The sequence below is a fragment of the Nanorana parkeri genome, unplaced genomic scaffold (genome assembly GCF_000935625.1).
Source record: "Nanorana parkeri isolate BGI_ZX_2015 unplaced genomic scaffold, ASM93562v1 scaffold48, whole genome shotgun sequence".
Classification (NCBI taxonomy): Eukaryota; Metazoa; Chordata; class Amphibia; order Anura; family Dicroglossidae; genus Nanorana; species Nanorana parkeri.
Genome location: NW_017306316.1, coordinates 829,075 through 842,405, shown reverse-complemented (window position 1 = coordinate 842,405; position 13,331 = coordinate 829,075). Strand labels below are relative to the sequence as shown.

Here is a 13,331-nt window from a genome sequence, read left to right as displayed (position 1 = left end):
TTGCAGTCCTGAACCCTGTTCCCTGTTTGCAGTCATGTTACCTGTTTGCAGACTTGGGCCCCGTTACCTGTTTGTAGGCCTGATTCCTGCTTGTAGGCCTGATTCCTGCTTGTTGCAGTCCTGTTGTTAATACAAATAAACTCTATATAAACACATACTCCCTTGTCCGGTGTGGTCATACGTGTTTGGTCAACCTGTGTGGGTACCTGTATACGGTGTGGGGACACCTGTGCCGGTACCCCTGACAGCCGCCCTTATGTGTGCTAGTAAGCTATGTCATGGAAATTAGGGACTGAATTTTAGTGGATGAATAATACTAAAAGGGGGGGGGGGTATTTATAGCAGAGAGCATATACCACTCCCTGTTTTCTGTCATGCATTGCAAACCTATTTTACGGCCCATTCATTAAATGTAGGCCAAAGCTAGTCTGAATGATGCCATAAAAAGAAAAAGTCATTTACTGCATTCATGTGTTTAGAAATGTGCTCTAAATAGATATGAATGCAGGTCTGACACTGCAAGTGTGAATGAAGCCTTGAGCGGGACCATACACTGCTCTACAATAAAAAAAACAAAAAACAGATTCCTCCATCAACGCTATGAGCGCATTGATCGAAGAATCCCCGCTGTTGCCACTGTCAGAATACCCAAACAAAGATTGAAGGATCTGTTCATACAAAGATTTTCTGACCAGCTCCTTCAATCATCTGATCGAGGGATGCCGCTGAAAGGGTGCCGACAGCGGCACAAACTGCGAATTTCAGCTGCTTCATCAAGAACTGGCTGAAGTTTGCACAGTATATGGCCACCTTTAGGCCCCTTTCATACAGGCCACTCCTTTCCATCTCAGCAGGGGATCCACAGACAGATCTGCTGCTGAGTGAAATGTAGGGCTGCAACTAATGGTTATTTTCATCATTGATTGGTTGGCTGATTATTTTTTCGATTAATGATATAAAAAAAAAAAATACCATCCTTAATTTAAGATAAAATCCATAAATTGAGTGTTTACTCAAAGTTTACATAAAGTTTACTTCAGAATTAAACAGCATGCACAATTTTGTGCAATCGCACTGCACTGGAACTGACACAGCATTGCGTTCCAGTGCGGGCGATCACACTGTGGGTGGGAGGCGCGTTTGGGGTGCCAAAATTTGTCAGGCCGCAACCGAAAATGTCTTTTTTTTTCTCCAACTTTTATCATTTTTGTTTTTTTTATAATTGTATTGTAAGCACATGGCACTTGAATAGTTTTAGCCAGGGAACGACAGCTGCCAGTGGCAAGATTCCACAGACGGCAGCTGAATGTAAATACAGAAGGTAGAGGGCTAGTGCAATATCCAGCTTGCTATTGGCCATTTCAAATTGCAATAGCTAATAGCAGACTGGCTATTGCACCCGCCCCCTGCTTGCTGTGCACTCCTCCTAGTGTGGAGGAGCGAGCTAGGGGATCCAACCAACTAATTGTTAATGAGAATAGTTGACAACTATTCTTATTATCGATTAGTTGGTTGCAGCCCTAGTGCAATCTGATGTTTCCAATTCTGTTTTCCCCTCATCTTATAATGGAGGAAAGATGAACCCTTGTAATCCCAAAGTATGGCTGGATGCAAATGGAATGCATGGTTTTATATTCTTTCTGCAAAAGCGGACCTGGACACAACTTTCTCTGTTCAGACCAATGGTCCAGAGTAGGCCAAAAAATAAATGGACACACACTCGCTTACATTTTGTTAGGGGTACACTGCAGTGGGTTTTAAAATCCTCTAATCACAAATCAAAAACTGACTGTGTGGAACACCGTGTGAAAAGGGCCCTATTTAGAGGAGAGGCCGATCACATGACTTTGACAGGTCACATGACCAGGCTCTCACCCTGGCTTTATTTTTCATTCAATCTATTTGCCCCGGCTGCTTTGGTGTCCCAAATCGAGCAAGAGTGCAATGCACATTTATAAAACACATCATCTAGCTTAGTCCTCAATAGTTTCAGAAGGGCACAGCGACAAAGATAACAGGAGGCAGGGATAAATGATTCAGTTCTACTACCCACGTTTAGGTGTTGTGAAGCCACTGAACTCTAATCATGACGTAAGCGAGTGTCCCCCATGGACTCCCCCCCCCCGCAAAGAGCTCCCCACCCGCCCTGACCTCCGCACAGGAGGCGGCGCACGTCGTAGCACGCGCCACCGGCGGCGCTCTGATGACGCACTTCCGGAAGGTGAGGTCAGATCTTTCCTGTGCCGCCATTTCGGGTTTGGTGAGGTCGGGATCGGTGGGAAGTGGCCGTGTGCTGCGCGAGTGACGGGCGGCGTCGGTGGGCGCCTAGAGCCGGGTGAAGGCATACCGGGGAGCGACAACTGAGGGGGGGAGAAGAAAGGCCATGGCCGGCAACTTCGACTCCGAGGACCGAGCGAGCTGGTACTGGGGGAGGCAGAACCGACAGGAGGCGGTGAACCTGCTGCAGGGTCAGCGGCACGGGGTCTTCCTGGTGCGGGACTCCACCACCATCCCCGGGGACTACGTGCTGTCCGTCAGCGAGAACTCCAAAGTCTCCCATTACATCATCAACAGCGTCGGCAACAACCGGCAGAGCGGTGAGTGGGGGCGGCCTCATGTTCGGGTCCCTGGGGGTGCACATATAGGGTCTCCATACTTGTAACCATCTGACCGAACAATCTGTGCACGATCAACATTAGCCTGACCAATACTTAGTAATGGGAGGACCTGCCGAACCCCCCCAATCATTGTGTATCCGATCAGACTGATCCTTGTGCTACATACTTGTTGGTAGAGGTAAAGGAGGTTGTGGAATCAGATTGTAACGTGTGGTGTGTCTTTACATCTTAGTACCATTGGTTCTTCATTAGGTGGTGGCTGTACTTTCAATAGATCAGGGGTAGGCAACCTTGGCCCTCCAGCTGTGGGGAAACGACACAGGCCTCTGTATCTGGGACTCATGCCAGTGGCTGTAAGAATGTTGCAGTGCCTTGTGGGATTTGTAGTTTTGCCACAGCTGGTGGGCTGGAATTTGCCTGCCTCTGCCTATAGACTGTCAGCCATACAGTGCATGTTGGCCTATAGTTATGGTTGGAGGTCTCTTGGGTTTCAGCAATAAGATCTGCAGCTCATGGTTCCTCCATGTTTTCCCAACCTATACACATCTATAACTAAAGAGGTCCTGTCACTACTGTAAAATATTCATCACTGTTTCCCCCGATAAAGGGGACCCTGCGTCGTGTTATGTGATAGTGCGTCAGTAAAGGCGTAGAGTACCAGTAACCCCTTCCTTTCTCATATTGAGCCATGCTATCTGTCACTGCTGCACCCACTTATTCCAAAGAGACTTACTGGTCAGGAGTGCAATGGGACTTGGATATGAATCAGTTCTCTAGAACAGTCCCTCCCCTCCACGTGTCATAGCTCTCTGCTCTTATGGGGAATGTCTAAGCACTGCCAGCACTGGCCCAGCTCCTCCACCCCTCATCTCCATATATAAACTTTTATGTGGTTCCCTGGATAGAAGGAAAGGCGAATACAATAGAGCAGGGGTAGGCAACCTTGGCACTCCAGCTGTGGTGAAACTACAAATCCCAATAGACATTGGCCACAGGCATGACTCCCAGAGGCAGGATGGTATTTGTAGTTAAAGCAGGGCTGCAGTACTGATGTTGCCTACACCTCTGATGGGTCGCCTGAATGACAGCTGTGAATATGTTGTAGGACTGTATTAGACATGATAACGTCAGCAGGGCTTAGACCGCAGGAGTCTGTGGGAGAAGACTGTGGGGACCAGTCTAGCAGCCAGGCTTGACCGAGGATCGGGTGAATATATCTTCAATACGGCCCCTAGACCAAAACAATCAGTTAACCCTTGTAGTGTGGGGTCGCCCTACTGCAAGGGTTAATTTTATTTTTTACCCTGGAGTTCCTCTTTATGTGCACTTAAATTCTTACGGAAAGATTGTTGAATGGCCTGTGTTTTTTCAATATGGAGAGTTGGAACTGTTTTGCAGATGTGTATATCGTGGAATACAGACGTCGTTCCAAGATTTTTATTAGCAGTCAGCTCCATTGACAATAACTAGAGGAAACCTTAAAAGTTACGTCTGGTAAACGCATATCAAATTTCGGCCAGTTCCTGATGAACCAGCCGAAATTCCCAGGCACCCTTCTGTCTGTCATCCCTCAATCAGCTGATTGAAGCGGTATGGAAATTCTTGGTGAAAGGAGCTGGCAATCGGCTTCAGGTATTCTGATAGCGGCCACTGTCAGAATACAATAGAAACACTAGGGATTCCTCGGTGAACATCTAAGCATTGATGGAGGAGTCTGTTATATTTTCTTCGGTCAGCTGGCAGGTGGAACAAAGAAAATATTTGTGTATACCTGGCTTTAGGCAGTGACTTGGTCTCCTCTCTGCCCAAATATTGTATTCTGATAGCTGACGGGTGTGTCGCTGTTCAAATAGCTGAAGAGTGACTAGCAAACTGAGTGGCTGCAGTCACTGTTAAAATGTTTGGACCGACTCTTTTGACAAAAGGGGATTGAAAGATCAACCTTTGTTGAATGTAGGGGTGCTGAAGGGGGCCACCCACTGGTAGAAAGTTTGAGTATTGTAGGGCTGGCTTTTTACTCTCCTGTCCCCAAATCAGCGACATATGGGTTGCACGGCCTTCTTGGTGCTGCACAGCTGTTTGTCTGAATTTTCCAAGCATGTGCTCTCTCATTCAGTCTAATGAAGAGTTAGTCTGGAGTTCAAGGTCTTAAGGTGCCCATACACCTTACGATTATCGGACGAAACTTTTCGTCCGATCGAACCGTCGTGCGATTTTCGTACGACGGCCCCATCCTGCCCCGATTATCGCAAGGTTCAATCAGCGGTAGTTAAACAAAACACCTGGACGACTTGCGGTAATTGACCGCAATTATTTTCGTTTGCGCAGTGTTAATCGTACGACTTTTGACGGACGGAAACGCCACCAACCATGCGAACATCGTACGATCGACCAAAGTTTTCAAACATGCTTGACCGTCAAAAGTCGTACGATTGTACAGTACTATCGGTCGGGCACTACATTCACACGTTACGATTGTCATACGAAAAGTCGATTCGCATACGATTATCGTAAGGTGTATGGGCACCTTTTACTCCTGAGCTCTCCAGAGGTAATAGCAGTATTGGTCTAAAACTTGAGATACAGAGCTGTGCTTAGACAATAGGTTCCAAACCTGATCTACCCACTCCCCAAGCTAGCTGCCTGTGTGTGTATATCCCGATTTCATAGTAGTGATGGCATGCCTCACCCACATCTCACAGTGAATAGCTCAGTGCCTGGGCAACCTGTTGACAGGCCCGGGCATTTCTACACAAGCTGTATGAGGTGTGTCTGTGCTCCAGCTATCAGGAAGTTAATGTTTGTATAGGCACTTCCAGAAATCATAGGGAATAGTATAAAGCAGTCCATCTGACGTTACCAAACAATCACGGCAGGTACAGCTTCCAAGTGCATATGTTTTTCATCCGCAGTGAATATTTAAGTCTTTGCTGCTTTATAAATGTGCCCCATCAAAAGTAAAGAGATTTACTTTCGTAACAAAAGTGCTTTTTAGCACAGGTACACTTTACATTGCAAGTGTAAAATAAAACCTGCGTTGTAAAAATATCAGGTGCCTTAGTTATGCTGGAATGTTTTTTTAGCGCAGTTTACGCGGTAACCTATTCATGTTAAATCCAATAAGAGAAAAGGGAGTTGTATTCTATGTGCAGATGGCACAAGCCAACCTAAAATAAATCCTCACCGGTGTTGGGCACGCATCTTGTTCCTATGCAATGCAGAGCCAACGGATAATACACTGCAGTGGAGCACTGCGGGCCAGGCAAGTACAAAGTGGTGTCTCGGCACAAGGAAGGTATCTGCTGATTTACATGATTATTGACCATATTTTTGTCATACAATTATATTTGAGCATCGCAAGATGCAAGATTAACATCTGTTTGCATTCTGTCAAAGAATATTGTGTGATGAATGTGCCATGGTTTTCTGGCATGGCAATGAGAATACCTAGGACACTACCCCTTTAATATAGTACACTATAGGAAGGGTATTGTCACTGCGGTCTTAAACGTGCAACTATAGAGTTGATGTGTCTTATCTTAAAAAAAAGTATTTTTCGCTCCATAAGACGCACTTTTTTCCCCCCAAAAGGAGGGGGGAAAAGTGCCTGCGTCTTATGGAGCGACGCCCGAGACATGCAGTTTCGGGCGCCGGGCGAGTAGTAGGAGCCACTGCTCGTTTAATACGAGTGATCTAACGAGATCACTCGTATTAAAGCCGAGCAGCGGCGGCGGCGATCAGTAGCAGGAGCCACTGCTCGTTTAATACGAGTGATCTAATGAGATCACTCGTATTAAAACCGAGCAGCAGCGACGATCGAGATAACCATAGAGCAGACGAAGAATAGATGTTCTTCGCCTGCTCTGTGTCATCACTGAGACCGTGGCGCCACCTGTCTCAGCGGTCACTAACTGCAGCTTCTGTCACAGCTTCTGTCACAGCTTCTGTCACAGCTTCTGTCACAGCTTCTGTCACAGCTTCTGTCACAGCTTCTGTCACAGCTTCTGTCACAGCTTCTGTCACAGCTTCTGTCACAGCTTCTGTCACAGCTTCTGTCACAGCTTCTGTCACAGCTTCTGTCACAGCTTCTGTCACAGCTTCTGTCACAGCAGCTACAGTCTCGAGTGCTCCATAAGGCGCGCCGGACCTCCCTGCGTCCTATGGTCCGGTGCGTCTTATGGACCGCAAAATACGGTATATAGCGCCAACAGTTTGCGCAGCGCTTTACAATGTAAGGAAGACATTACAATACAATTCAAGACAAGATGGTAAGGAGGGCCCTGCCCCTGAGGGCTTACAATCTGAAAGAGGAGGGGGAAATGATACATGAGGAGGTAGCTGTGTGGGGATGAATTGTTTGAGAATGTGATCAGTGGTTAGGTTGAGGTGGGATAGGCTGATTGATGTGCGTTTCTAGCCTGGAAATGTTTACGGCAGACTTTAACTAGAGAAATCATCTGTCGAGATTTAGGGCCCATTCACACCACATCCAGATTGTTTCCAGACTCAAAATGCATCATAATGTATTCCTATGCTATTCCTAGCCTCTGTTCACACCAGCACAGTCCATTCCTGACCAGAAAAATACTGCAGGTCTCATTATGTCTGGTCTGAAATGCACTGGACCACACCTGAAAGCCAATTTGAAGCTTAAAAAAACCCCTCAGCTCTGGAATGCAGCAAAAGTGCGGCAAAACGCAATGCACCGCGTTTCAGATCTGGACTGGAAAATGGTTTATTGGGACACCCCTCCAAATCATTGGATTCGGGTGTTCCAATCACCTCCATGGCCGCAGGTGTATAACATCAAGCACCTCGGCATGCAGACGCTTCTGCAAACATTTGTGAAAGAATGGGTCGCTCTCAGGAGCTTAGCGATTTCAAGCGTGGTCCGTGATAGGGTGCCACCTGTGCAATACGTCCATCCGTGAAATTTCCTTGCTACTAAATATTCCACGGCCAGCTGTTACTGGTATTATAACAAAGTGGAAGCAACTGGGAACAGCAACTCAGCCACGAAGTGGTAGGCCATGTAAAATGACAGAGCGGGGTCAGCGCATGCTGAAGCGCACAGTGCATAGGAGTTGCTAACTGTCTGCAGAGTCAATAGCTACAGACCTCCAACCTTCCTGTGGCCTTTAGATTGGCACAACAACAATGTGTAGAGAGCTTCATGGAATGGGTTTCCATGGCCGAGCAGCTGCATCCAAGCCTTACATCACCAAGTGCAATGCAAAGCGTCGGATGCAGTGGCGTAAAGCACGCCGCCACTGGATTCTAGAGAAGTGCAGTCATGTTCCCTGGCGTGACGAATCACGCTTCTCTGTCTGGCAATCCGATGGACGTGTCTGGGTTTGGCGGTTGCCAGGAGAACGGTACTTGCCTGACTGCATTGTGCCAAGTGTAAAGTTTGGTGGAGGGGGGATTATGGTGTGGGGTTGTTTTTCAGGGGTTGGGCTTGGCCCCTTAGTTCCAGTGAAGGGAACTCTTAAGGCATCAGCATACCAAGACATTTTGGACAATTTCATGCTCCCAACTTTGTGGGAACAGTTTGGGGGTGGCCCCTTCCTGTTCCAACATGACTGTGCACCAGTGTACAAAGCAAGGTCCATAAAGACATGGATGAGCGAGTTTGGGGTGGAGGAAGTTTACTGGCCTGCACAGAGTCCTGACCTCAATCTGATAGAACACCTTTGGGATGAATTAGAGCGGAGACTGCGAGCCCGGCCTTCTCGTCCAACATCAGTACCTGACCTCACACTCCTAAACCTTGTGGACGCCTTCCCAGAAGAGTTGAAGCTGTTATAGCAGCAAAGGGTGAGCCAACTCAATATTGAACCCTGCAGACTAAGGGTCCCCACACACTTTACGATCGTACGATAATCGCGGGAAATCCCGCGATTGTACGGTATGTAGATATCTATATGTAGATATCTATATGTAGATATCTATATGTAGATATCTATATGTGTGTGCACAGTCTGGTGAAGTTATGGGATTTTCTTCTTCCACCCCAGGGGGCTGACCATTCTTTTCGGACTGAGCGGCACTCACCCTATGACATGTAAGCACGGCTCAGTCCTAGAGTACTGTGAGCCCAGCTTGTGCATTGATATACCATCATGGGGTGTGCAAATGACAGACTGGACTTACAGGAAGTGACCAGAATGACGCAAGTGTCCTTCTGCCCAAAATGACTGTCAGCACTGGAGTGGGGAGAAAAAAGCATGGGCAAATTTCTATTTTGGGGGGCACACTGAAAGAATAAATAAACTTGGAACTTTCATTTCCAATCATGTTTAATGTGCGTGTATTTGTGACATGACATTTTCCATGCCTGGAAACATCATTTAGACATTTTGTGGTTCTGTCATGTGTATTTTGTAAACTTACAATTTCCTTGGAAGGAAACCTTGCTAGTGTTCATGGAAAGGTCTTATTTCATACAAAACTGTACTACAAAGAACTGCCAAGCACTGTTTTTGGGCAATACTAACTCAGCTACAGGTTTGCAGCTTTGTCTCTAGAAATCAGTTCAGAAAGCCTACTAGAGCCTGCGTATTTTATTACACATGAATGGGATCTGCTGTGACATTTACTGTATAGAGATTAGTCAGGTTTTGGTGCTGAAAAGGTCTGATTTTGGATATTGATCAGTTTCATATTTTATAGAAATCACAGGAAACGAGTAGTGTTTTGGAAGCTGAACCCCAGGTATACCACTAAATACACACCTGACATACATACTGTATGTGGGAATTAAAATATACCATCAAAACATACAATGCTAAAACAGAAAAATGATCATTAAACATATAATCATTGTTAAACAAAACTCAAAAACCTTCAATAAATTAGCATCACACAAACTGCAAATACAACTATTTGCAATAAAACAAGTTATTTTATATATAATGTCCACAATGTGCCAGTAGTCCAAAAGCCAAACTGCAAACATTCCAAGGACTGCTTCACCGGGCCCTCTAGGCAATAAACTCACCAAATGTTGTGTGACCCCCTCATTTAAAAGGTAGGTCCAAATATCCAGGAAAAAAAAATCTCCAGACCCAATCATTCAGAATTCCTCCAGCACATTTTTTTTTTTTTTGTGCTGTTTATCCACAACCAACATTTGGCTATTTGTACGCAGTGCAGGTTTTATGCACTTCACTGTGTGAATGTATTGGATGTTTTCGTTTTTATAAAGGGATAAGGTTTATGCTATGAGCCTCTTCTTTTTGTCCCATATGAATGGGATGATGGATCTGGTACATGTGTATTGAGTACAGAGTCCGAACATTAATTCCTGGTGAAAGATTCTGTGCAATCTGTTTTCTTCTATTGGGCACTTTGTATGGTGGATACTAGGGATGCACAGATACTGGTATTTCGGTATCGAGTACCGATATTTTTTTTCCCCGATATCGAGTACTGGAAGTCCCATTCAGGAAGCCATGTGGCGTGTAATGACTCGCCACCTGACTTCCTGATTAGCCGGGCAGTGTGTAAAGACTCGCCACCCGGCTTCCCGATTAGCAGGGAAGCCGCCCCCATGGTGATGAGAAAGCATGGAGCCGGCTTTCTGGCCAATCAGGAAGCTGGGCGCTGTGTAATGATGCGGCACCCGGCTTCCTGATTGGCCGGGAAGCCGGCTCCCTTGTCATGAGGTGACAAGGGAGCATGAAGCCAGCTTCCCGACCAATCAGAAAGTCGGGCGCCGCGCCAATACACGCGCATGGCTTCCTGATTGGTCAGCTTCCAACCAATAATGAAGCCGGCCAGCGTGTCATTACACACTGCCCAGCTTCCTGATTGGCCGGGAATCCGGCTCCATGCTCTTTTCACAAGTGACCAGAGAGCATGGAGCCGGCTTCCTGGCCAATCAGTAAGCCGGGCAGCGTGTGATGACGCACTGCCTGGCTTCCTGATACTGGAAGTATCGGGCTAGGCATCGGAGCTTTTGGGCATGTACGGGTACTCTACTAAATACTCGGCAATGGCACCGATACTAGTATCGGGGCATCCCTAGTGGATCCACTGCAAACAAGCTGAGGAGGATGGAATGAGATTTGTTTTACCTATCAAAGGATTTGTATTTCTGTTTATCTAGTCCTGAGATTTATACAGCCCTGCAGAGGAAAGGACCTGATTGCAGGCACCCAGGGTGGATTGACTAACCATTTGACTAGGGCTGCTTTTTTCATATTTAAAAAAGTATTAAATGTCACTATTTGGTCACAAGGGATAGCACAGCAGCATTCGGCTGGCTTGATGAGACCAGCAGCTTGGCCAGCAGTGTGTTTGTACTCTGGCACATCCATTCAGCTTTAGTCCCTACTGGGAGCAAACATGCAAGGGTGGCTCCATAATACCCAGCAGGAGAAAGGAACCATCCTAAAACTGGAAAGCGGTTAAAAATTAATATTTTTAAAGAGGGTCATTTAACATCCAAAGGTAGGCTCATGCCACATTGAGGTTTCAGCAAGTTGTGGAATTATGAGACAAAGTCTCTAGTAAGTAGCACAGATTCCAGTTCAACATTGTTGGCCTTAGAAATGAATTGTAAATGCTGGCAATGATTTATCAATACATTGCTGTATGTCTGCTCACATAAACTGTTTCAGAGGTATACCAAATGCTGGTGACATGGTAAATTGTTATAAATCATACACATCTGTTGTGTGCTCATTTGTAATAAGATTATAATTGAGGATTGTGGCAGGTTAAGTATTCATGACTGGTGGACTTGTGGTGAGGTAAACCGGTGAAAGAGATGCTATTGAAAAAATGAATTCACGTATGATATCTTTGTTGGGGTGGCAGATTGTCAGGTTTTTTGTTATGGCTGTAAAGTTTGAGTTTTGATATGGTGTGAGGGAATCTTAAAGCTGGACTTCCGTTCCGTTGTATAAAATTGCCCTGAGTTTTGGCAGAAGAGACTCGCAAAGTATTGCCGGAAAAACTTTTTCCCTGTATGTCTAAGAGCTTTTCTAGCATCTTGCACCATGTAGTATACATTCCAAATAAAGCTTGTCATACACGGCTATTGGTTCCAGAGAAACCAATCGATTCCTCACTAAATAGCCTGAATGGAGCAATCTCCACTTGCTGTTTATTGTATTTGGACATCTGCGACACCCACGGCTGCCTGAATACTTGAACAGTGAACTACATCTGTTTAGATTCAGTTGCTGTTTGGTTGACAGATTTCTATCCTGTGGTGCTGGCAGAGCCAGCTTTATCCTCGGCATGTCCAGAATAAAGCTAGGTTTGGGAATTTGGTGTCATTTGGTGTCCTGGAGCTCAAGTTGCGTATATTGCAGGACCCAGAAGATGTGGCGGGGGATGGGAGGCATTGGAACAAGAAGCAACTGAAGCCAGAACTGTTGATGCTCAGGGCCCATTCACACCACATCCAGATTACCTCCAGACCAGACTGTTTCTGGGCCCAAAATGCATCCCAATGTATCCCTATGTATTTCTGGCTTCTGTTCCCTCCAGCGCAGTCCGTACATGGCGGAATTTTGGAAGGGGGTTTAACACCGCGGATGTCAACTGGTTAAAGTAAACTAATGAGGGGCTGCCACTCTGAAAATGCCAGCTGTCATGCTGACGCCACTAGCTTCTTCTTACTACCCTGATCAGCCTACTTATGCCAAGTTAGTGACCTGAAGTTCTCACTTGCATACTTCTTCCGGGTCACTTACTCTACTGAACCAAAAGGGTCCGGTCAGCATTAGTCAGGCAACTAGCATTTTCAGAAAAAGGGGGCAGCAACGGCAGCATATTTATTTAAAGTTGAACTCCAGGGAATTTTTTTTAACCCTTGCATTGAGGCTAACCTTGCACTGCAAGTGTTAAGTGTTCATATACACACCTAGGACACACTATGCCCCAGCATGTCCTTCCCTATAGGGCACAGTGCATATCCTTTACACAGTGTATGGGACATGATGACTCTGGGACCTTAGACCACTGCAGCAGAGGAGGGACTCCAGGGATCAGTCTAAAGGTGCCCATACACTGCTCGATTCTCGTACGAGAATTGCGGGAAATCCCGCGATCGTACGAGAATCGAGCAGTGTGAACGGAGACGTGCGACCGTTTCTACTGTACGGTCGCACGTCTTCCGTCGAACCAGCATGTTCGAAAACCAGCCGGGAATCGTACGATTCTCGGCTGGTTAGAACGGTGCTCGGAAGACAAATGCCGAACGGGCCGGTGTGCGCAACTACCCATGAAGCCCTCAGCTTACAATTAGGCCCATGAAAACATGGGTGTTTCAGAGGAGAGTCCAGTAAGTTGAGTAACTAAGTGGCCTTCAGAAGCAACCTCTCTGTGCCTTCCTGTAGTCTGAAGAAAACTACAGGTGATGAATGACTAGACAAATTCTTGGAGCATGGTAGCAAAAGCTAAAGAAATTCAAGTACAGTGGTCCTTTATTTGGCCACACCCCCAAGTGCAGCCTGCCTGGTAAAATACTTCCCTTACAACAGAAAAAAACAAAAACGTTCCCATCAGGCCCTCCCACTGTGCACGCCTGCTGCACCCACAGTCATTCCTGCAGATGCGCTGTACTATTGTGGCCTCCAGCAAAGTGTGGTTCATCCATAGAATTGAACAAGGCCACAACAAGCATGGGTAGTAAAAGGATCACCGGCAGGAACATTTTCATTGCCAAAAGGTTGCACTTAGGGGAGGGGGGGGGGGGGG

At 46.4% G+C, this 13,331-nt stretch overlaps 1 protein-coding gene across 2 annotated transcripts in view; it reads left to right on the top strand.

The window, feature by feature from the left end:
* The first annotated feature begins 2,217 nt into the window (after positions 1-2,217).
* Positions 2,218-13,331, top strand: part of CRK (CRK proto-oncogene, adaptor protein) — a 26,672-nt gene continuing 15,558 nt past the window's right edge. Inside the window, exons 1-2 of one of the 2 annotated variants that reach the window (XM_018573621.1) lie at positions 2,218-2,575; positions 4,751-4,756. In XM_018573621.1, the coding sequence (XP_018429123.1) occupies positions 2,384-2,575; positions 4,751-4,756 (198 nt within the window). In that variant the 5' untranslated portion in view covers positions 2,218-2,383. Of the gene's footprint in view, positions 2,598-4,750; positions 4,757-13,331 lie in introns of both variants that reach the window. The other variant, XM_018573614.1, reaches the window with a different exon arrangement.